General features: G+C 40.6%; 2 protein-coding genes across 3 annotated transcripts; one reads left to right on the forward strand and one right to left on the reverse strand.

Annotated features, from left to right (window-relative positions):
* Nucleotides 1–2,962: 2,962 nt before the first annotated feature.
* Nucleotides 2,963–7,635, reverse strand: p2rx2 (purinergic receptor P2X, ligand-gated ion channel, 2). The gene is made up of 12 exons (XM_048243744.1): nt 7,435–7,635; nt 6,428–6,563; nt 5,967–6,038; nt 5,499–5,574; nt 5,318–5,414; nt 5,112–5,192; nt 4,883–5,024; nt 4,594–4,721; nt 3,856–3,946; nt 3,711–3,776; nt 3,538–3,615; nt 2,963–3,419 (listed from the first exon to the last, which is right to left on the reverse strand). The coding sequence occupies exons 1-12, from the start codon at nt 7,572–7,574 to the stop codon at nt 3,321–3,323; spliced, it is 1,206 nt and encodes a 401-aa protein (XP_048099701.1). The 5' UTR covers nt 7,575–7,635; the 3' UTR covers nt 2,963–3,320.
* A 252-nt stretch (nt 7,636–7,887) lies between these two features.
* Nucleotides 7,888–21,105, forward strand: pes (pescadillo). 2 transcript variants are annotated; one of them, XM_048244397.1, is made up of 15 exons: nt 7,888–8,042; nt 8,887–8,966; nt 9,158–9,311; nt 9,844–9,953; nt 10,049–10,220; nt 10,384–10,473; nt 12,160–12,276; nt 12,381–12,458; nt 12,866–12,955; nt 16,977–17,107; nt 17,585–17,710; nt 18,483–18,667; nt 18,833–18,978; nt 19,106–19,273; nt 20,653–21,105. In XM_048244397.1, exons 1-15 carry the CDS (start codon nt 8,019–8,021, stop codon nt 20,737–20,739), a joined length of 1,758 nt encoding a protein of 585 aa, XP_048100354.1. In that variant the 5' UTR covers nt 7,888–8,018; the 3' UTR covers nt 20,740–21,105. The 2 variants fall into 2 exon arrangements, with proteins under 2 accessions (XP_048100354.1, XP_048100355.1); XM_048244398.1 differs by having other exon boundaries at nt 18,836–18,978.
* The last annotated feature ends 1,190 nt before the right edge of the window (nt 21,106–22,295 follow it).

The following is a 22,295-nucleotide window of genomic DNA, read 5'->3' on the forward strand; positions in this document are numbered from 1 at the left end:
AAACCGTAATACATTTTGATTGTCTTATTGATCGCCTGGTGAGTGGTCCCCATTAGCAGCAACAAGACAAAATGACGGGTAATTGGTCTCTAATGTTCCTCTGTAGTCTCCTGAATCAGCAGCTGGCAGTTTTTATAAGGTCATCGGTGCTCTTGTTAGGTTTGTTGCTTATTGCTTAATCATCAGCATACAATCTGTTTGGACCAACACATTTTTCCCAATTGCAGCACAGCAGTTGATGTGATCATAGACTGATTACCTAGCCCTCACAGACCACATATGTCTACTTTAGTCCCTCAAAAGCTTGTTACAGTGCCTATAAAAAGTACCCCCTCCCCCCAGGATATTTTCCATTTTATTGCTTTTATTTAAATGGACAAGATTTTTTTGACAAGAAGACCCTCTTTCATATTCAAGTGAAAATAGATTTCTGCAAGTAATGTCAATTAATCTTATGTAAAATAAGTGGTTGCATAAATATCCCCTTTAAAGTGACTAACATAATTCAACAGTGGTTCAAGTGATTGCAGTTTAAGGACACCTAGGCTAGGTCCAGTAACTGGTTAATCAGTATTCCTGGCTACAATTAGACAAAAGAACACTTGTAGTAACTCTGAGAAAAGGTTATTGAAAAGTAAGTTTGGACGGATACAAAAAAAGAATTCCCCTGGAGTTCAGTGAAATCCATTATTAAGAAATGGAAGCAATGTGGCATGTGTAAATCTGCTTAGCCCTTAAAGGTGTGGGTTTTTAAACATTCTAACATAAAATTCAATTCTGCAACAATTGACGGTTCTAAAATTCTATGTTGAATTCAATGAACTCAGATATTCTTTAGAACCTTCATTTTCCAACATTCCTTTAAGGCTTAAAGCAGACTGCCCCACAAACTGAGTGACCGTAAGAAGACTGTTGAGGGAGGCCACCAAGACACCTATGGTAACTCTGAAAGAGTTAAAAGCCTCAGCAGCTGAGATGGGAGAGACTGCTTACAACAACTTTTGCCAGGGTTCTTCACAGTCAAAGCTTCATAAGAGAAAGGCAAAGCTCTCGACTAAAGTTTGCCCAAAAACATGTGGGAGACTCCAAAGTCAAAAGGAAGGTTCTTTGGTCTGATTAGACCAAAATGTAACTTTTCATGCTATCAGACTAGATGCAATGTTTAACGGACACCAAACAATGCACATAACTGCAAACACACCAACCCTACTGTGAAGCGTGATTGTGGTAGCAGCAGGCCCTGGAAGGCTTGTAAAGGTAAAGACTGAAATGACTGCCGCAAAATATATGGAAATTCTGGAGGACAATCTGATTCAGTCTGCAAGAAGACTACAATTTGGGAGGATTTATTTTCCAGCAAGACAATGACCTGAGGCGTGAAGGCTACTCAGAAATGGTTTAAAGGCAACCAGATGAATGTTCTTGAGTGCCCAAGACCTCGATCCAATAGAGAAAGTTAAAGTGTCTGGACTTGAAAAGGGTTGATCATGTTCAATCGCTGTGCAATGTGACAGTTTGAGCAGTTTTGCAAAGAAGAATGGGAGTAAAATTGCAGTATCCAGATGTGCAAGCCTAATTAAGACCTATCCACAGGCTCCGTGCTGTGATTGTGACCAAAGGTGTGTCTACTAAATACTGACTTGAAGGGGGTGAATATTTATGCAATCACTTATTATGCATTATATATTTTTAATTAATTAAAATTAATTACTTTGTAGAAATCTGGTTTCACATTTTTTGTAAATTTGTCAAAAAAGCCAAATTATATTGACCAGGATTCCATTTATAAAAGCAATAAAAGGGGAAATATCCAAGGGGGTGAATACTTTTTTATAGACACAGTATATCATTGGATCCTGGAAGTGCAGATCACTGATAATGGGAATGCCGAGCATTTCAACATACGTACATCCTCGCTGAACGTGGCTGGTTAAAGGCAGCCCCGTCCTGAGTCCATCTCCTCTCATTACACTAACCTCATTATCCCACCCACAGCTGGACCCATCCTCTGATTCAAGGCTCCTTGTCGGCTGATGTGTCTTCCTGTGGCCTCATAATACAATTTCACTCCTTGAAGTTCACGGGTTAATTCGATCAAGTGCTTCGGAAAGTCAGGCTTGACTTACTTTCCCGATCACAGCATCATTTAGTTGTTCCTGTTAAGTTCTGTTTGTCATTGAGCGCCCGTGCTGGTCACATCAATTTCCCGGACAGTGTTCTTTTCAGTCCCAGACAATTATTAATCTGTAACTGACAAGTAGGATTTTTCCTCCCAATCACCAAAAGGATAGATCCATTAAATAAAAAAAAACACATTTGGTGTCAGGTTGCTGTCTGAAGTGCTTCATCCATTGTGTCAGAGAAGAAGGTTGAGTATGAGCCTGCTAGCACTCTTCCCCACAATCTTGTTATGGAAGCTATTTTGTGGGGAGAATAATGACCACATTGTATTTGTTACATGGAGCCCTTCTCCCCTGGGAACCCTCACTCCTGTCTTCCAGCAAAATTACATCAATTGGTATCGGAGATGGAATGGTTCTTGGAAATGATGAGATGTATAATTGTTGCAACCACACTTTAACTTTTGGTTTGCACATGCATGTGAATCGGCTACAGAGATAAACCAGAACATATACAAATCAACCTCAACCAATGAAAAGAAACTACAGTTTGGACACAAAACAATAGAATTCACACTCTGTACTGTAATATGTATATTACTATGTTATATGCGGAGCTATGTTTGCATCACTGACAAGCAGAGCCAGCAGTAATACTGAATAATTCTGCTTCTGTTTTTTTCCCCCTGCCAAATATCAATGACATTGAATACAGACTTGACTAAAGTAAGCTATCTATAGACCCTTTCAACAATAAAAACAAAAACAATGCTTGAACGTTCTATTTGGTTCCCAATCTACTTCCTCTGCATTAAGATAACATATGGAATGTTAAAACGGAAGTCTTGTGGGGCCAACTATGATGCTGATAATGGAACTCTCTTGAAAGGGCATTACATTGACATTACACATGCAATTATGACGTAGGTGCAAAACCTTAATACTTAAAGCTTGGTATGTGCACTGCAGTTAGGGAATTTGTCTCTTGAAGGCTTCTAGTTAAGGTTGAGGTTACAGATTTGTCCATTGGAGTGATGGTTGTATTCCCTGTCTCAGACCCTATGGCTATATGTGGCTTGACATTTCTTCACTTCTGAAGCAAGAGTGCCAACAATTCGAGCACAGTCACTGTCCTGTTCTACGGCTGAGTGCTTTCCTGTAGTGTGCTTGTGGCCAAGGGGTGAGAGAGTGAGCCGTCCATCATAGTGGCACCCCATCTGAGAGGTCTGAGTGCGTAGAGCCATAACTTGTGAGGGTGAGGTCTGTAACAATGATGTGTTCGACGGGCTCATCAGAGGACTGAAAAAAATAACAAAGTAAAAATGACAATCACATCGTAGGTTAATTAAAAAGCAGCACAACATAGAGAAGTGGTGGTATCTTTCAACATAATCTCATTCAGCATTTTCAACTTTACGTTGTCAAATTTCCTCTCGCTGTAAATCCCATTTTTGTCAATGAAGGTCAGCATGATCCAGTCACAGATGATGGAACACTGAAGGAAAAAAAAACGTATTTAAAAGTTTAATTGATTATTATTCTAATAGGATGCTTGATTAGAAATTCGATTAGAAATCATGTGCCACTTACAATTCCAACTGATGTCATGGCCGTTACTGCGTTGATGATGGTTGGGACAATGTTGAATTTTCCAGCCTATGAAGCATGTCAGTTAAAAGTTGTTTTTTGTCTGTCTGTACGGACTAAAATAAAAGTTTTACCTGGTACTACTCACATGTCCATGGACAATGATGTCCAGTCGAATCCCGAAGGCCTTGATGAGTGTTCTGTACTCTTCACCATTCTTACTGTAATACTTGGCAAATCTGGGGAGCATTCACATCCAGATAGCATCCAGACAGAGCACATTGCATCCTAACGTATGCATTACAGCTATGTACCGGTATGTAAATTCAACACTTGCAAGTCAAATAAAATGTACACTGATGAGACCACATTATGTGACCATTTTTGTACATTTATGGTATTTGTTCATTTTCATTATTGATGGTTGATATTTGGTATTGACATTATTGTTATTATTACTATCCTTAATGTAGCCTCACCAACTTTCTATAACTGAAGAAGCCTCTAAACGCCACTAATTCAAATAATTTTGCTTCAAAATCCTCTTAGTACCATTTTCTTCCTGGTTTGAAATATTGATTTGCAGGCAAAAACCTATAATGGCTGATAAAAAATGCTCATTTAAAAGAAAAGCGGTCAGATACAGTAGATTTAGAGGGTTTTGCATCTGAACTCTTCAACTGTTACCTGTTACTTTTAACTACTGTTTTGAAATATTTGTAAATCGCTTTGGACAAAAGTGTCTGTTAAATTACATAACGTAAACATAAACATGTGACTAATAATTTTCCATTATTTTCATTCTGAACTTGAACCCTGTGGTCCAGTATTCAGTCCAGTTTAGAAGAAGAATGGGCAGTGGTGGGGTCTGCTAGTAAACACTCACCTATAATTGTAGCCTGAGTGCAGGCTCTTGCGCGTGTCCAGTCTCCTGAATGAGTAAGTGGGCACACACGCTAAAGGGTCCACATCAAAATTACATTTCCAGTTAATGAAGACTCCAATCACGCCTCCCTGGCAGGGCAAAAAAAAGTTATGTTCTGGTCATGTGTTCAATAATAAATTAGATGTACCATAACAATGTTTTGTTACAATATGTATTACAATATGAATTACAACGTGATACACTATATTACAATATGTATTACAGTATGTGTTAGCACAAAGAAACTTACGGTTCTGCATAATTCACTGAATTTCTCCCTGATTTGCTCTGCGATGTAACCCAGCCGGAAGACCGGGCAGTAGCGGTGAGTCTCTTCGTTGTAATGGCACCGGGGCATGTATTTCACCTTTCTCCCAGGTCTGGTGTTTCCCCTAACCAGGAAAATGAAAATAAATGTTATTTATCTATCGTCATCTTCTGTAAGGTTAAGTTCATATTCAAAAATGGAAATGGGTGACCTTAACACTTCGAATTTCGGAAAGTGTATGGTATTTTTGATATATATAGAAAAGTTGACAGCTTCTGCCAATGGTGGTTCTCTGTTGAGAAGAGAAACACAATTAGAATGTCAGTGAAAGCACTCAGCAATATGAGTCCACTACAAAAAGCATCAGCTGACTGACTCTCAGTGCACAAGAGAAATCAAATAAGTTCTACACATCACCTAACAGCCGCAAAGGCTTCAATAGGACACCAAGACTGGATCTCACATGTCTTGAAGGTGTGATTGTAGTACTGCACACAACGTCCGGTTTGCTGTCCTTCAGGAACACAGTCAGTCAACAAAGAATTCAGAACAGTATTAAATGCCAGTTTTATTTAGCAGTTAGCAACCTTTCACCTACCATTGCCATCAAGGTTTATTTCCCCAGCAACACAGTCAGAATCTTTTGTGCAATTTGCTTTGAAAACGCGGTAGTCCTGTAGATGGAAAAAATAGAATGGGGTATAAAACAGAACTTAAGGGGCATTCTGCAAGCTATAAGCTCTGAAATGTGTAACATCCTTTACCAGTATTATTCCCCTTGATAATGCTGTAGAATGTGCTATTAAATTCAGGCATTTATAGCTACAACATCTACAGTATTTTAGTGTACAATAGCATAATTGTCTGTACTAAACTATTGTATAGTTTAAGTTATTCATGATGAAAATATCAGAATATTACAGTAGTGCATTGATACTCATTCATGTTCAATTCACACTCATTTTGTCAACCAACCAATTCATACTATTTTTCCTGAAATTTAAGATGTTGGGGAATATGAAATGAAACCATTTATTCTCTATAGTCATACTAATCAAATGTTTACCTCTGCACACGTGCCCTGTTTCTGGTCATGGGTGACCTCACGCCTCAAGATGGTGCTAATAACATCTCCACCCTGCAAAAAATCAACCAGCCAAATCAACCACATGCCCAGTACGGACATTTATCATTTCTCCATCACCTTTCTCACCTCACCAACACTTTTCCATCCCGTTTCCATATTAGAAGCACATTTATTATAATAACATTGGCTTTTGGATTTCCATATCGGTAATTGTAACCAGAGCAACAGTGGCACATTAATAAACCATAAAATCGTGAAGCCATTTTACACTTCAGTCATTGCTGTATGTGACACACCTCAAAGATGTAGTAGATCTGTGCATTTCATAGAGATTATTTGATGTAGTGTATGTGCCCATTCAGATGGGCATAATGGTTGCACTTCTACTATGGAAATAAAGGCAACTGCAAATGGCTCTCCTTCAGATACATATTGTTTACCTCAGAAGGATGAACATATTCCACCATGTCCAGCACATTGTCCCCCTGCAGGGCCACGCCTCTCATCATGGTGTAGATGGAGCTCTCAGGTCTGGTCTCAATGTCCTGGTACGCCTTCTGACTTATGAACACATACCTGAGGGGACATTACACCCAGTGCACACAATAATAATAATAATAATAATAATAATAATAATAATAATACAATTATTTAAACAAAGTTTAAAAAAAGATTCATGACATGTCTCCATTTTCTGACTCTGAACTCATCATCAGCCAAACATCAAAATACTTTCCTGTATGTTTCATCAAATCTATTCGGTTAATTTTTTCACTTAATGTATGGCAGTATTGGTGACCAGACCCATGTTATGTTCCGGACTTTTCTGGCACATCCATGCATTTCCTTCACCTGACTTTCCCCTTTAGCCTTTTTTGCACAATTAGGAAAATACATATTGTATCCATTTATCATAATACACAATAAGAAAAATGATGATCACAGTGATCAAGATTAGCCTGATATTGAACATTCCATTTACCATCCAAGACAATATGGTCACATATTTTGTTCACAATCATTGCATAATGCTCTGCTCAGTATTTTACAATCAATTGAATTCGTAGTCAGTCTCCGTTCAAAAACCCATTTATCAGTCAACTGCAATATGTAGGCCTAATGTAATGTAGGTAATGTACACCACAAATTAAACCAAGTGCATTGTCAAAAGAGCATCATACACATTTAGCTGAAAACTGTTATCATGTGAAGGAAATACCTATAGCCTTATTTGTTTGTTTGTGTGTAAGTTTGCCAATTTTGATATGAAAAAATAAATAAATACAAGTAGGCTATTATTACATATAGCCTGTACTGTAGATGAGAGGCATCTTGCTGCAATGACTTTGGCCAATGATGGAAGAAATCTGTTATAAAGTTATAAAAGCCATAGATGAAGTTACATTTGCTCCGATATATTTTCAATCATTTTGCAAGAATAACTTACCAAATGAAGTATGTGATCACTAGAAACTGGACTCCTCGGTATATAACTCCAAGTTTTCTGTTTCTCACCACCATTACCTTAGGTGTCTCATAGTCCCAGAAGCCAAGAAAATATTCCTTGAGGAAGTCTTTGACACCCATTTTAATTTATATTTCAGTCTTCCCTGAAGGATGCACTGTCTTGTCGATGAAAATGAATCGGACACTGACATCTCACTCTCTCTATCTCCCACATACACGCGCAAACGCGCGCAAGCACGCACTCGCACTCATCATCACTTGATCTAAATCCAAAATGTAACTTTATATCCAAATTAAATGTAACTGAATTCTACATGTGCTACAATGTAATGGAGATTTTAATGACATGAAAACGATTCAGAGCATGTATATACAATCGTTCACCAAAATAAAACATTTTATCAGGCATATATGCGGCCACCGCGCAGAAAACTGAGGTCCTATTACGTAGGACACAACAGACACGTGTGTTGCTTCCTCTTGAGCAAGCAAGTGGACATGCACTTTGCCTGTTCGTGGATTTTACACTTTTTTGATTGAAATCCCCTGGTTTGACATCTGACAATGGGTGGATTGCAAAAGAAAAAGGTAGTAGAACAACCCATATACATCAGACAACGACTGCAACCTATAAGAAATTTTATGGATTTATGTTGTACACCAACCTTAGCATGGATGCTACTGTAAATTAGACTGCTAAACTAACGCTAGCTAGTCGAACTTTTTTAGCGTAGTTGGATGAAAATCTTGAAATCTTGGCCTTTTTTAGCACAACCAGAAGGTCCACACTGTTATGTTTATAATATGCACTGCTAATTTGAGTAACATTTATGTTAGTCGTTGACAATCCAATCCTAGTCCATTTCGAATTTTGACTTTCTTTACTACGTAATTTAGCATGGTTTCTGCTAGCTCTAGTTAGTTGTTTACTACTACAATCGACAGTCACTTGTTACTACCTGTTTTTTTTATTACATTACTTCACACTTTTTCCACTGTGTAAATTATTCATTATAATTATCTTTTGACAACAGAGTTATGTTACTTACTTGGTAAATTGGCAGGACCACAAGTTTTATTAGCCATGTGACATGGTGTGTAGCAGTTACATGCACTCACTTAAGCTGTCTAGTCTAGTGTACCTTACTCTAATGAGTGCAACAGGAGCATCCAATTATGTTTCGAAGCGCTCAAAGTATTTTTTTGTCATTTGATTTTTATTTATCAAACTAATACAAATGAAGACTTTTCAGTAACATTTGTACTTGACTTAGTATTATTATGTGCTATTCTAGTAGGCTAAAAACTGCCCTTTATCATTTATAAAAAAAAGTTGTTGCTTTATATTTAAGGCAGTAGATATGGTCCTGTTTGATCTGTGATATGTATTTTTTTGTGTGTGGCTAAGCATAATTAATTTTGACTTATACAGTACGAGAGTGGGTCAGCCACAAATTACATCACCAGAAACAAGGCCCGAAAGAAGCTACAGCTGAGCCTGGCAGATTTCAGGTAGTGAAACCATTCCTGGGATAACTGTTTCTTGCATGAATTTGACAACCTGCTCAAAATTATCAGTAGTTATTTCAACCATATCCGTGTGAACACTGTTCTTGTCACAGATTAAGCTCCTGTTTAAACAGGAGACTACTTTATAGTTCAGTGTCTAAAGGACTGAAATAGTTTGTTTACCCTATCTGCAGGCGTTTGTGCATTTTGAAAGGAATCTACCCTCATGAACCAAAACACAAGAAGAAGGTCAACAAGGGTTCCACAGCCCCTCGGACCTTCTATCTTCTGAAAGACATCCGCTTTCTCCTGCATGAGCCCATTGTGGGGAGATTCAGAGAGTATAAGGTAGGTTCCTCATCCATTTCAGTATGTAATAGTTCATTAAATGTACTGCAATACTCTGTCAGCAGGGAGAATGAAAGTGCATTAACTCTGGCTTTGTGCCTTGGTCAGATTGAGTATTTCTAATGTTAGACAACTCCGCTTATTTTCCTGATGAAAAGGAACACTTGCTTTGACATAGAGCTCATGCTCTAGCATCTCGACTTAATGGATTTCATCACCTTGAAATTAGATACATTAAGTATATGTATTTTTGAATGCAACTGGAATAATGTAATTGGCACTATTTTGATGCAGCGTTTCATCTGTCTACAGTATTAAATGGGAATGTGTTTGGCCCATTGCATGAGTTTCATCTGTCTACAGTATTAAATGGGAATGTGTTTGGCCCATTGCATGAGTTTCATCTGTCTACAGTATTAAATGGGAATGTGTTTGGCCCATTGCATGAGTTTTTCATGCTCCATAGGAGAATGGGAGCATAAATAGAAAGTGCTGTAAATAACACAAAGTTGGTCGTCTGTGTGTCGTGCAGGTGTTTGTACGGAAGCTCCGCAAAGCTTACGGAAAAGCAGAATGGACTGGGGTGCAGAGGTTAAGGGACAACAAGCCAAGCTACAAATTGGACCACATTGTGAAGGAGAGGTGAGAACCGGGTGCATTTTCACTATTCCTCCAGTAGATGGCGAGGTATAGCTCCAAATAATATCACTGACGTCTGTTCACGCCTCCGGTCTCAGGTACCCCACGTTCATTGATGCTGTGCGCGATGTTGACGATGCCCTTGCCATGTGCTTCCTCTTCTCCACCTTTGCCCGCACGGGCAAATGCCATGTCCAGACCATCCAGCTGTGCCGGCGCCTGACCGTGGAGTGGATGAACTACATCATCACCTCTCGCGCTCTGCGGAAGGTAGGAGACACACACAGCTGGTTTGAGGTTGCTAGGCTACGAAAGCCCAGGAAGTACTAAAAGTGCCTACTGCCATTCTGCTGCTGTTATGATTGTAGTTTTGAACAGCTTAGTCTCAGACTGCTCTAGATACTCTGAAATAAGTCTTGTGTCTGCCCATCAGGTCTTTCTCTCCATCAAGGGGATTTACTACCAGGCTGAGGTTCTGGGACAGACGGTGACCTGGCTCGTGCCCTATCAGTTTGCTCATGACGTAAGTATGGCATCGTCTGTCATGTCGACTTCTAGCAGCGCAGCTTTTAACATAATCAGTGGGATCATGTTTCGTATCTAATGTGCTTTCTCCGTTTACAGTAGAATATGGTGTTATACTTTCAATTGAAATGTCATTATGCAGAAGACCCTTTGTCCAGTGTTTTTCATTTGTTGAGTTTACAGTTGTCAGTGCAATTTGATGTTGAGAGCGGAATGTGTTGAGTGCAGAATCTGTGTTCCAGAATCACTTCCAAGTGTTTTGAATCTCAATGCTGCCTTGCACATGCACGCATGGAAAGTTCTGGACAGCATGGATGTTTAGTTTTTCTACTACTACTACTACTACTTTCTAGTCCACTGCATTAACAGTTGGTGCCCTTCTGTTGTAGTGGTCAGAAAAGGATTGGAGGGTAAACGGACATCTGCACAGAGCCTTTTCCTGATAGTGATATGTACATCACTCTGGCCTTTGCTACTAGTGGATGCTTAATGTGTAACATTTGCCTATGCATAGTAAATATTCCTTCTGCAACCTAAAGACATGTTTGTTAATTATGTGGGTGACGATACTGGAGAAATATTGCTGATATTTGAACAGCCAAACAAATAGACCCTCCCTTCAGTGCCCCATGGGTTGGGGGTGCTAACTAATGGTACCTGTGTCTGATTGGCTGCAATAGTATTGTGCATATACTTCGTTTGTTTTCAGATTACAGAGCCAAGGTTGTGTAGGACAACCAGAGTTTTTTGCAGTGTTCCCACAGAACCACTCTCTAGCAGATTGCGAGGAGATAATTGTTCAATGTGGCAAAAAGTGTATTGGCTAAGAATCACTTACTTAGTCCATAAAGTCTATTAGCCCATGTGTAATTCACATATTATAAGTCTATTAGCCCATGTATAATTCACATATTATAAGTCTATTAGCCCATGTATAATTCACATATTATAAGTCTATTAGCCCATGTATAATTCACATATTACGGAGAATTGCCTTTACAGTCCAGTCCTTGTGGCTATTAGCAAAGCTGACCTGCTGAAATAATGGCAGCATTGATTGCATTGTGTGCAACCCCAGTGGATCTGTGCCGTGTGCATACATAAATATGGAGTGCAGGTAAAGTATGTGTGGCAGCTTGTTTTGGCTTAACCAATGCCGAGTTAGAGATAATTGAGTCGATGTGCGATCTTGACTGACATGTTGACAGAAGGTTATCTCTTCAGATTAGACTTTTATTTGGGCCAACAAATAGGGGTACTTATCTTCTTTGAAAAGATATCTTTCTACCTCAGCAGGTTGGTAAATGGTTAAGAGAAGATTTGTTTGCGTGGTGGTTAAAAAGTTTTAAGCAGGGCCTTACGCTGTGAGCTGGAGCAGATAACAATACATCTAGGTTCATTGGCCACTGCCTGCTCGATTCCCAGAGAAAGTAAGCCAGTAAGTATAAAACTGTGGCCTCGAAAGGCGTTTGATTATGATGTTGAAATGCAAAACGTTTTATTAGAACACCTACTCCTCTTCCATTAAGTTGGAGGTTTGATCTGTTAGCGGGTGCAAGTTGCATTGTGCGGTCAGCATTGATCTCAAGTCTGAGACTTACTGCAGTGCTGATAGAAATAATGGGATAAGAAATCTAGTGCTAATAACCAATTCATTTGCTCTTGTTTGACTTCATTTTTGCAGCACCCCACTGATGTGGACTACAGAGTAATGGCCACCTTCACAGAGCTTTACACAACCATCATGGGCTTTGTCAACTACCGTCTGTACCAGACTCTCAATCTTACATACCCTCCCAAGGTACCTACTCAACTTAAGCTTTTCCTCTTGACACAACATACTGTATTGTCGTATTACAGCAGTAGAATATTGTGGCAGCGATTGAATTGCTTTGCTTTCCACAGCTGGACATTAAATCTGAAGCAGGCCTGAAAGCAGAGCACGAGGAAGGCTATGCCATGGACTCTGAAAGCTATATGGAGGTATACATCAGTCTTTCTCTGAACACATTTATCTCATAATGTCCCATAAACATTTCTTTGAATGAAGGAGACTGTATTGTACGTTACTTTTGTTTCTCTTGCCATACTCTAATGCTAGTGTTGTTATCCATGATGTAGAGGGCACCTTGATTGTGGACGAAACATTAAGTATTCATTGGAAGATGTGGTGTGTGTCAAATTCATAGTTGATGTTGTAACCAGACAGCTGTTATGTTCTCATTTGAATGAGTCACTAATACAATGTCTGGAATCAACACACATAGAAAACCTTGTTCTAAACTTGCTGTGTTATTAATTTATAGGTAAGCGAAGGCATTAGATGGATCAGAAATATCCTGTCTTGGCGTGAACTTTGAGTGTAAACGTTTGTTCCGTTTTGTCCTCAGAAACTGTCGGCCTTGAGTGCCAGCTTGGCTCGAGTGGTCAACACGGCAGAGGAAGAAGAAGCTGAGGCTGACCACTTTCCTGCGGAAGGGGTAAATATTCACATAACTTTCACACAGTAGACTACATGAAGAGTTCAGATGCAAAACCCTCTAAATCAATCTTTTACTTTTAAATGAGCATTTTTTTAATCAGGCTCCTATAGGTTTTTGCCTACAAATCAATATTTCAGACTAGGAAGAGAGTGGTATTTAGGGGGTTTTGAAGCTAAATTATTTGATAAACGTATACTGTGTGTGGAGAGCATTCACTCACCATTGTAATCTCATTTTTGACGGAGGTGGAGTTAAAAGGCTTTTGCATCTGAACTCTTCATATGCAATCACATACAGTTAAGCCTCTAATTATGTATACCTATACCGCATTTGTATTTGATACCATTTTTTTTCACCATTCACCAAGAAAGCAAAGAAATGCTTTCCCCCTTTATATCTCCAGCACAATCTTTATGTTGATATTCTTAGCATGGCCATATTTTTATTCTCAACGGTAACCAGCTGGTATGATAGCTGTGCAATATGTGTGTTAAGAAAAAACTCCCTCCTGGTGACTTAAGAGGCGTGCTGGTAAGGGATACTAGCATCCATGAGCTTTAGCTCCCTTGCTAGTGCACTCACGTCCCAATCCCAAGGCGCTACAAATCACGAGACGGGTGCAGCGGTGAGCCGGTCAAACATAATGCAATTACATATAGATTGAAGTGTTTGAGGATATGACTTGATGTGTAATTTGTAAACTTTAAAATAGTCTTCAATTAGTTTTTTTTTTTTTTTGGGCTTTTTATGCCTTTAATTAGATAGGATAGTGGAGATTGACAGGAAGTGAATGGGAGAGAGAGTCGGGGTGGGATCCGGAAAGGACCACGGGGCGGGAATCGAACCCGGGTCGCCGGCGTACGGTGCAGGTGCCCCAGCCAGTCGCGCCACAGCTGGGGCTTACAATTAGGTTTGAGGCAATGTTGGATCCAAAGTGTGTTTACTTATGGGAAGAAAGTTTGTTTTGTGATAGTTTGTGTGGGTTGTAAGGTGTGTACAGGGTTACAGCAATAGAATACAATAGGTACATTCCATCATAATTTGGCTCATTCTCAATCTAGTCAAGTTTATTTATATTGCGCATTTCATACACAGAAGTCATTCAATGTGCTTAACATAAAAAAAAGCAAACAGTAATAACAAATAAAAGCATAGAAGGGCAATATAGTCAAAGAATAGTTAAAAAGGTAAAGATTATAATAAAAATAAAACATAAAACGCACAAGTTAAAATAATTTAAAAATGAAGAATAATTAATAACACAAAAAAAAGCAAAAGCATTAAAAAAAGTAACACAAAACAAGGCATATTCAGAATTTGTAACTCAGCGCAGTTAGCGGAAAGCATCTGAGAACAGTTTGGTCTTCAGCCTAGATTTAAAACCTTTTTAATGTCATCCGAAAGTTGGTTCCAGAGCTGAGCCGCATACTAGCAGCTAAAAGCTGCTTCACCATGTTTAGTTCTAACAGCAGGTTTTACTAACAGGTTTTTCAGCTGGGACCTGAGAGGACGAGAAGGTGTGTACTGCTGAAGCATATCTGATAGGTATTTAGGTCCTGCTCCATTTACTGATTTATAAACAAGCAGTAGTGCTTTAAAGTCAATTCTGTGAGTTACTGGAAGCCAGTGCAGGGACTTAAGAATTGGAATAATATGGTCAGTTCTTTTAGTTTTTGTGAGAATCCTAGCTGCTGCATTTTGTAATACCTGAAGCTGTTTGATAGTCTTTTTAGGAAAGCCTGTGAACAGTCCATTGCAATAATCAACCCTGCTGGAGATAAATGCATAAATGAGTTTTTCTGAATCATGTTTTGACATCAGCCCTCTAAGTTTGGCAACATTTTTGAGGTGGTAAAAAGCTGATTTAGTTATCGCTTTCATGTGGCTGTTGAAATTTAGATCACCAAGATTTTTAACAGTATCCTTTGCTTTCAACCCTTTTGTGTCAAGAAGAGTGGCAACCCCAAGTCTTTCCTCCTTTTTACGAAATATAATTACTTCAGTTTTTTCTTTGTTCAGCTGAAAACAATTTTGAGACATCCAGGTGTTGATTTGTTCTATACACTGACACATAGATCAAAGGGGACAATAGTCATTTGGTGACAGAGCAAAGTAAATTTATGTGTCATCTGCATAGCTATGATATGAAATCAAATTATTTTGGATGATTTGTCCAAGTGGGTAGCCTGACGTCACCATTCGCAGTGATCAGTCCAAGGGCTTTCCCTCTGCATGCAATAGGATAGCACTACAACTCATGAGTCCCATGCATTTTCCAACCAGCGGAGCTAGTTGGCTAGTTCAAACTTAAAAAAAGCTTAACTTGTCACGCTGTTCGCCAACAGCAACATCCATCTTCTTTGTTTTCAAGTAGAAGGGAATTCACGCTGAACCGTTGCAACTCTGACATCAATCATTATGTTAAGCCTGCCTACAAACTCTCTACACGGTGTGATTGGCCTTATCGAAGTTTAATTTTTAATCAAAAGTAATCAAAATACCCATTTGATGCTAGGAAGGTGGTTAGTTGTAGCCTAGAAATCTAGACGCACCCTAGCGACGGCAAATTAATTTGCTCAGCCTGTACGTCTAGTATCAAACCATAGGGATTTCTATTGGTTGATGCCGTGGACGTCATCCAATCACAGCGCTCTATTTTGTTAGAGAGTCTTAAGGTGGGCTTAACAGGATAACGACAGTCCTGCGAAGGTGAACAACAAGGAAGGTGGCTATGGCTTAACTAAGAGCGGTTGTTTGAATCGCCCGTTACGCCAACTTTGGAGGAGTTGGACTTTTTTTTTTTTTTTTTTGGAAAGTTGAGCAACACCATGCACTTAAGTCATTCCTTTCGAAGAAGGATGTATTTGCCGCTTTTGCCAATCGGATAATGGATATGGTCGTAGCGCTGGCCTATTGCATGCCTAGGTAGTTTGAAAGACAATTCTCTGCCCGCCCCTTGGATTAAGCGAGGTGAATGGTTCGATTCCAGACTATACATTTCAATGATATAGGATGGCCCGCCAGGCTAGGTTAGTTGATGAAAGACTACTTTTTCAATAATTTTGCCAATACAAAGTAGATTGGATATGGGCCTGTAATTGTTTAGCATGGACATATCTGGTACAAATACTCCTGAGTGCTGACTTTTTGGAATGTAGCACAAGTTGCTTGAATTTCTTGTAATTTTGATAAAGTGACAGTCTGGCAGCAGATTTGAAGACCTATTGAGAGAGCATTGGTAAAGGCTGGAGACTGGTGTACAGCTTCTCGTATAGAAGATTTAATGATGCACTCCAGCCATTGATAAACCCTAAACACTCATCATAGTTCAAGAAAGATACATATTCACTTTTGTTTTTGTTTGCAAAAAGATTCCATCATGGCCTTGAAACAACTTGCATGCATCTCTACTCCGTCTGCCTTCTCTCTGATCTCTGATGTGAGACGTCTGGCGTCGTCATTCACACTGTCCGCTTATTGGTCCACCATCTTGGTGGCTGAATGAACTGTAATACGAGTGGGGTTTCCATACTGTATTCTCAGAGAGAAAATTAATGGAAAGGAACCAGGTCATTAGTTTTGCCCTCTCTGGGGGAATAATTCAGAGCTTACCATGCTTCATTCAGTAATAGGCATTGCCATTCAAAATATTATTTGCATAACACAGACAGGCACATTATTTATACAGGGCACTCACTGGAGTTAGAGGTCAGCAAAGTTCAGATCAAACAAGACTTGGTTGTTCTACTTGGTAAATGTGTGGACGATGACGGTACCCTCTAATTGCCTCCACCAGTGTATCAGTAGGTAACAAACAAGCTCTTTGCCAACAGTTTGACACCTTATGAGAGGTGTGTTGAACAAGAGGGTGCGTTGTCATGGTTTCCCGTTGAAGGTGTGAAACAAACAGTGTGATGCAAGCAGGCGGGGTGTCATACCCTCACCTCTCTGGCTCTGCTTTACCTTTCTTTCCTTTCATGTAAATGTGTTGTTAAATCTCCATGCTGTTTGTTTCCAGGAGGACGTGGCTGACTTGGAGGCTCGGGAGAAGGAGCAGAAGGAGCAGGATGCCCAGAAGCGTCTCTTCGAGGGGCTGAAGTTCTACCTCAACAGGGAGGTGCCCCGCGAGTCCTTGGCTTTTGTCATCAGGTGAGCTGGGTGTCTGCACGGAGACTAGCGACTATGGGGCTAGACCAGTGTCTCAGTCCTATCTCTTCCTAAGGCACACGTCATCTAAATCTGTACATCTTCCCACACACAACTGCAGATCTCCACTGGAAATAAAAATATATGATCTGAATAATTATCATTCCATCGGTTAAAGGTTTTGTAAATGTAAAAATGTACAGTAAATGTAAAATGGCGGTTCCTGGTATGCTTCATAAAAATGCTCCTTCCTTAAAGAACTTGGATATTTACAGAGCAAATATAGTGAAGTGGTTTCTTATCTAGTTTTGCTCAGATTAAGGAACTTTGTTCCTCGCTCCCTAACCCTAACCTCCAAATGTTCATTCATATTGTTGGCTGTGTTGACCCATCATGAGTCAGTTTCCCAGTGAGCGGTGGAACACATAGATTGTGCATAGTAGTGCTAATTAGCGCTTCTGTCATCCCCCCCTCTCTCAGGTGTTTCGGTGGCCAGGTGTCATGGGACAAGTCTCTGTGTATCGGTGGCACGTATGAGGTCACAGACGAGACCATAACGCATCACATCGTGGACAGGCCAAGCATAGATAAACAGTACATCAACAGGTAAGTGGCGACTACTCTCCTCCTGCTGCTTTGGAATGATGTACGGAACAAGCACTGTGTTTGTGGCTCTTGTTTTTAGCTTGCTGTTATGTCTTCATGATGTCTGCTTGCGGTTATGCCTCTATGACGACATTGAAATGGCTTTAGGCGTTCAAAGTTTTGTTGGAATGTCTGTTCTGTGTGCTGCTTAACGCTGCTCGTGTCTGCAGATGTTCCAATAGTTTTCTTGTTCTTGGGGTTGCTGGGGTGGTTGTGTCTTGTTTTCTGCCCCACTTTGCTCAGAGGGGTGACCAGGCCAACAGTGGCCTTCTGTGAGACACCCAAGTCTCAATGGCCCCCTATTGTGGTGGGCTTCCTGTGGGAGGAGGTGCGTGTGGGCGTGGGGTGGGGGAGGGTGATGCCGGCAGACACACATGATGGATCCTCAGCCCCCCCTCTCTCTCTAGCTCTGCTTTACATAGCAGTGGGACAGAACAGCCTTTATTCCAATATAAACCACCCCCACACTGACATGCATGTGTAACTATATACAGCATTCACTTGCACATGTAAATGTTGTTGTTTTCACAAAGCTATTATTTCTCTACCTGCATGTATTCTGCGAGCAGTTCATGTGCAAAGCTTAAGATATTAATTCTGAAAATGCTTAATTGTGTCTTTAGTGTGGAGGAGTCTATACTAAAATGCATACAACTCTCATTGGCAGTTAAGGGAAGTTCCACTATCTTCATACAAGTCCTGAGCTCACCAGGTCAAAACTTTCTGTCGACAGGTACTACATCCAGCCCCAGTGGGTGTACGACTCCATCAATGGCAAAGTTAAACTCCCGGTTGAGGACTACTTCCTGGGAGTCAACCTGCCCCCTCACCTCTCCCCCTTCGTGGAGGAGAAGGAGGGTGACTACGTCCCTCCAGAGAAACTGAAACTCATGGCTCTTCAGCGTGGGGAGCAACCAGGTAACATCCACCCTTCTGCTCCTCCCCAAACTCAGAGATCTGTTGTTGTTATTGTTATTATTATGGTGAAATTATTAACCACTGAAAGCTTAGATCGGCTCAGTTAGTGCGGATTTCTTGATTTGTTTTTAACACACTAACTCTATTTGTACCCTGTACTGGCAGAAGGGGAGGAAGATGAGGATGACGAGGAGGATGAAGAAGAAGAAGAAGAAGACGACGACGACGAAGAAGAAGAAGAAATGGATGAGGAGGAGGCTGAAGAGGAGAGCAACCTGAAGAAAATAGAACATCAGCGTGGCCAGGGCAAGGTAAGAGATGACCCTCCCTGCTGGTCCTTGGACTCATTGAAGCATTCATAATCTGAATGCTTGTAAGTCGGCTTGTCTGCCCTTGCGTAACTGCTGTTAGGTGTTAACGTGTGCCTGTCCTCACCAGGTGCCCTCCGTGAAGGTGACCCCTGGCAAGGTCAAGCATGAGGACAGGAAGCGCACGGAGCAGGAGGAGCAGGCCGAGGAGAAGCGACTGGCCATCATGATGATGAAGAAGAAGGAGAAGTACCTCTACGACAAGATCATGTTCGGCAAGAAGAGGAAAGTCAGAGAGGTGAGTGCAGTAGCATCCTGCGATTACCAACTGAGGTGTGGTGGCACCTTTTCAAATGGATCAAAAACACAAAATAGACAGTGCATAACATGGTGTTCTTCTCCTCAAGAAGATACAGTGGCTTGCAAAAGTACTCAACCCCCTTGAAATGAATCACCAGAACAGTATTTATTCCTACAGAAGCCACCCCACACTGATATGCATGTTTAACTATCTACAGCACTCACTGTTTGACTTTATATACAGCACATGTAAATGTTGTTGTTTTCACTAAGTTATTATTCCACAACTTGCAAATGTTCTGTGAGTAGTGCATCTGCACAGCTTAAATCCAACTAAGAGGCTATGGGGCAACAGTGCAGGATCATTATCCATCAACCAAGTTGATGAATTGGGGCGAAACACTTTAAAACAGTGTGCAAAGCTGATAATGTCTTGCATCAAATCCCTGCTGAAAAAAACAGCCTGACCAGCTTAACACTTTGAGTGCCAAAAACGCAATATTGCATTTTTAGCTTTTTTTTTAAAAATTACGAATATAGACACTCTAACACACCTTATGTGCAATTTTGGGAACTATGATGAATAGAACTGAAATAGATGACGATCGAAAACTCATGAAAACGCACAATCTGGACATTTTATCATAAATAAAATTTTTGATGGTTGCCGCTTTGGGTCGAATCAGTGACGCATGCACGTCAGGTCAAAACCAGGCCATTTTTGTGGGTTTATCACTAGGTGGCAGTATCGCTAGGTCACTTCCCGGAAACTTTACAGGCAACACTTGAAACATGAAAGACGCTATATCTCCATTTCTAGAAAAAAAAACCCAGTGAATTTGATGAAAACTAGCCACTTTTTAGGTTGGGAATTCTTAGGAACAAGGCATGTAGAAATAACAGGCATATAGAAATAAATGGTACTAAATTGTACCCACTGAAAGTATCACCTTTCAAACGAGCCATAGTATGTGTCCATAGCTATTACATAGAATACGCTGTTGCTCTACAAAAATCGTCAACAATGATCTAGATTGCTGCCACTCTGAGCCAAAGCAGCGCGGCATTCAAAGTGTTAATTAAAGTGCTTTGCTGGTTGACCAGCTTGTTTTACCAGCCTATGATGGTTTTCAGCAGGTTATATTCAACTGCTTAATTCATATGAATTTTTGCAACAGACAAGCAAGTTTTAGCCTTCAGAAATGTACTAAGTAATAAATGTTTACAATGAAAACTCTGATTGGGCAAATATTTTTAGAAACTGTGATGATTTGCAGAGGGTTTGAATACTTTTGCAAGACACTTTATATTTAAATGCTCTTAAATTGTTTGCTTTTGGTAAATTCTGAATTGGCTAAAATTGTTGCTTCCCTCCAGGCGAACAAACTGACTGCGAAGAGGAAGGCCCACGACGATGCCACCAAAACAGACAAAAAGCAGAAGAAAGCAAAAAAGACGCAGTGAGCACACACTGACACCATCACTAAGGACTGGTTTTATTTGTATTAAAAAATATGTTGCCAGAAGCAATGTTACAATTGTTTGATCTGTCATTATATGACTGATTCATTGAAAGAATCAGTGAGGAAGTTATCCACTTCATTCAAATCCCCATCATCATGTCAGTCTGATCGGATGTTTGACCAGCAGTAAAATACATGCCTTTGGTCTCAGTACCATTATATTATGACATTTAATCCAATGTTGTAGATTGTGATCTATATGTGAAGTAAAGTTTTTTTGTCTGTGCACGGTTATTAGAATTCAATGTTATGGGAGTTTTGTACAATGAAATACCAAAAATAAAGAGCAATTTTATTGTTAATCATGCATTAGATTTCAAGTGGGACCTTTACTGACTGCTTTTACAATTAAATAATTGACCAGCTTTGGAGTGGGGCCAAGCTTCTTTTTCCCCTTCAACAGAAAGGCCCCAGGCCCGAGTTTCTCACACACACTGGTTTAGTAGATTGAAATGGACGAGATCGGCCACTAAGGTTTCACTTCCCTCGCCCCAAGCCAACTGACACCATTCAGTCCTTCATCTGGCTGCGGTGTCTAGTAGACCGGGACACACCGCCCACCTGTTGGCTGCTTTGCATCTTTATTTCCCCCCCCCCGAACTCCGCTGTAGTAGCCCTGGGTTCTCTTCTCACTGCCGCACAAGCTCTTGGCATTTAAAAGGCCACCCAGAGTGGACAGGGCGTTGGAGCTTCGACACAGGACGGGTGTGATGTTCAGCTGAGTGGGCAGCCGTGACGAGTTTTCCACTGAGCACGTGTGTGTGTGTGTGTGTGTGGACATGAACGGCCGTGACCCCTACGGGGTAGGTGGTCGTGACGAGTGTCCGTCCTTCGCCCCTGGCTGCTTCTGATCTCTGGTGGGCAGGGGGCCAGGCGAGTCATGCCCCGAGCGGCTCAATCTCCTCTTTCACGGGCCGCCGCGGCCGATCAGCATTCTTCTCGTGCCCGCCCCAGTCCTCGGCTCGGCCTGGCACTGCACGCTAGAGGCAGCGGGGTGAGTCCCAACCAACAAAGAACCGAGTGTTGGGCACGCAGGGCACTGCAGGGAAGGGTGGGAGGAAGAGCATAATCCATTACTTGATACCTCCGTGCCCGAGGAGACTAGAGCTAGAGGCCCAGAGAAACTGTCTGGAGCAAAGGCTGCTCAGCAGCAAACAACAGATGTAAGCAGCTTTGCCCCCGACTTGTCTTAGTGCTTTGTTTACTGAGTTAGTGAGCCTCACTCAACGACTTGAACCACTTAAAAAATCACATCATTTTAATTTGCAGCGCAATAGGAATGGCATGATGGTATTCTATTATAGTATAGATTTGATATGGTATGTCAATATGGTATGCTTTTTATGCTCTCTCGGAGAACCCATATGTGAGACTTAAAATGGACACATATTGACATTGGAAATTATTTCTCCCAGCTTCCTTGATATTTTAATTTTTAGAAACTTTTTGAACTAGCATGCTTTCCAGCCCTGTAATGTAACAGTACAGTGCATATCA

The sequence above is a fragment of the Alosa alosa genome, chromosome 5 (assembly GCF_017589495.1).
Source record: "Alosa alosa isolate M-15738 ecotype Scorff River chromosome 5, AALO_Geno_1.1, whole genome shotgun sequence".
Taxonomy (NCBI): domain Eukaryota; kingdom Metazoa; phylum Chordata; class Actinopteri; order Clupeiformes; family Clupeidae; genus Alosa; species Alosa alosa.

Excerpts from the sequence above, each read along its gene's own strand:
- pes (XM_048244397.1), top strand. The coding sequence starts at position 8,019 with ATGGGTGGATTGCAAAAGAAAAAG. Across the intron at positions 10,221-10,383 it reads CCTCTCGCGCTCTGCGGAAG|GTCTTTCTCTCCATCAAGGG; the intron begins GTAGGAGACACA and ends TCTGCCCATCAG. Across the intron at positions 19,274-20,652 it reads AGAAGAGGAAAGTCAGAGAG|GCGAACAAACTGACTGCGAA; the intron begins GTGAGTGCAGTA and ends GCTTCCCTCCAG.
- p2rx2 (XM_048243744.1), bottom strand. The coding sequence starts at position 7,574 with ATGGGTGTCAAAGACTTCCTCAAGGAATATTTTCTTGGCTTCTGGGAC. Across the intron at positions 6,564-7,434 it reads GTGATCACATACTTCATTTG|GTATGTGTTCATAAGTCAGA; the intron begins GTAAGTTATTCT and ends ATGTCCCCTCAG. Across the intron at positions 5,575-5,966 it reads AACAGGGCACGTGTGCAGAG|GACTACCGCGTTTTCAAAGC; the intron begins GTAAACATTTGA and ends TTCCATCTACAG.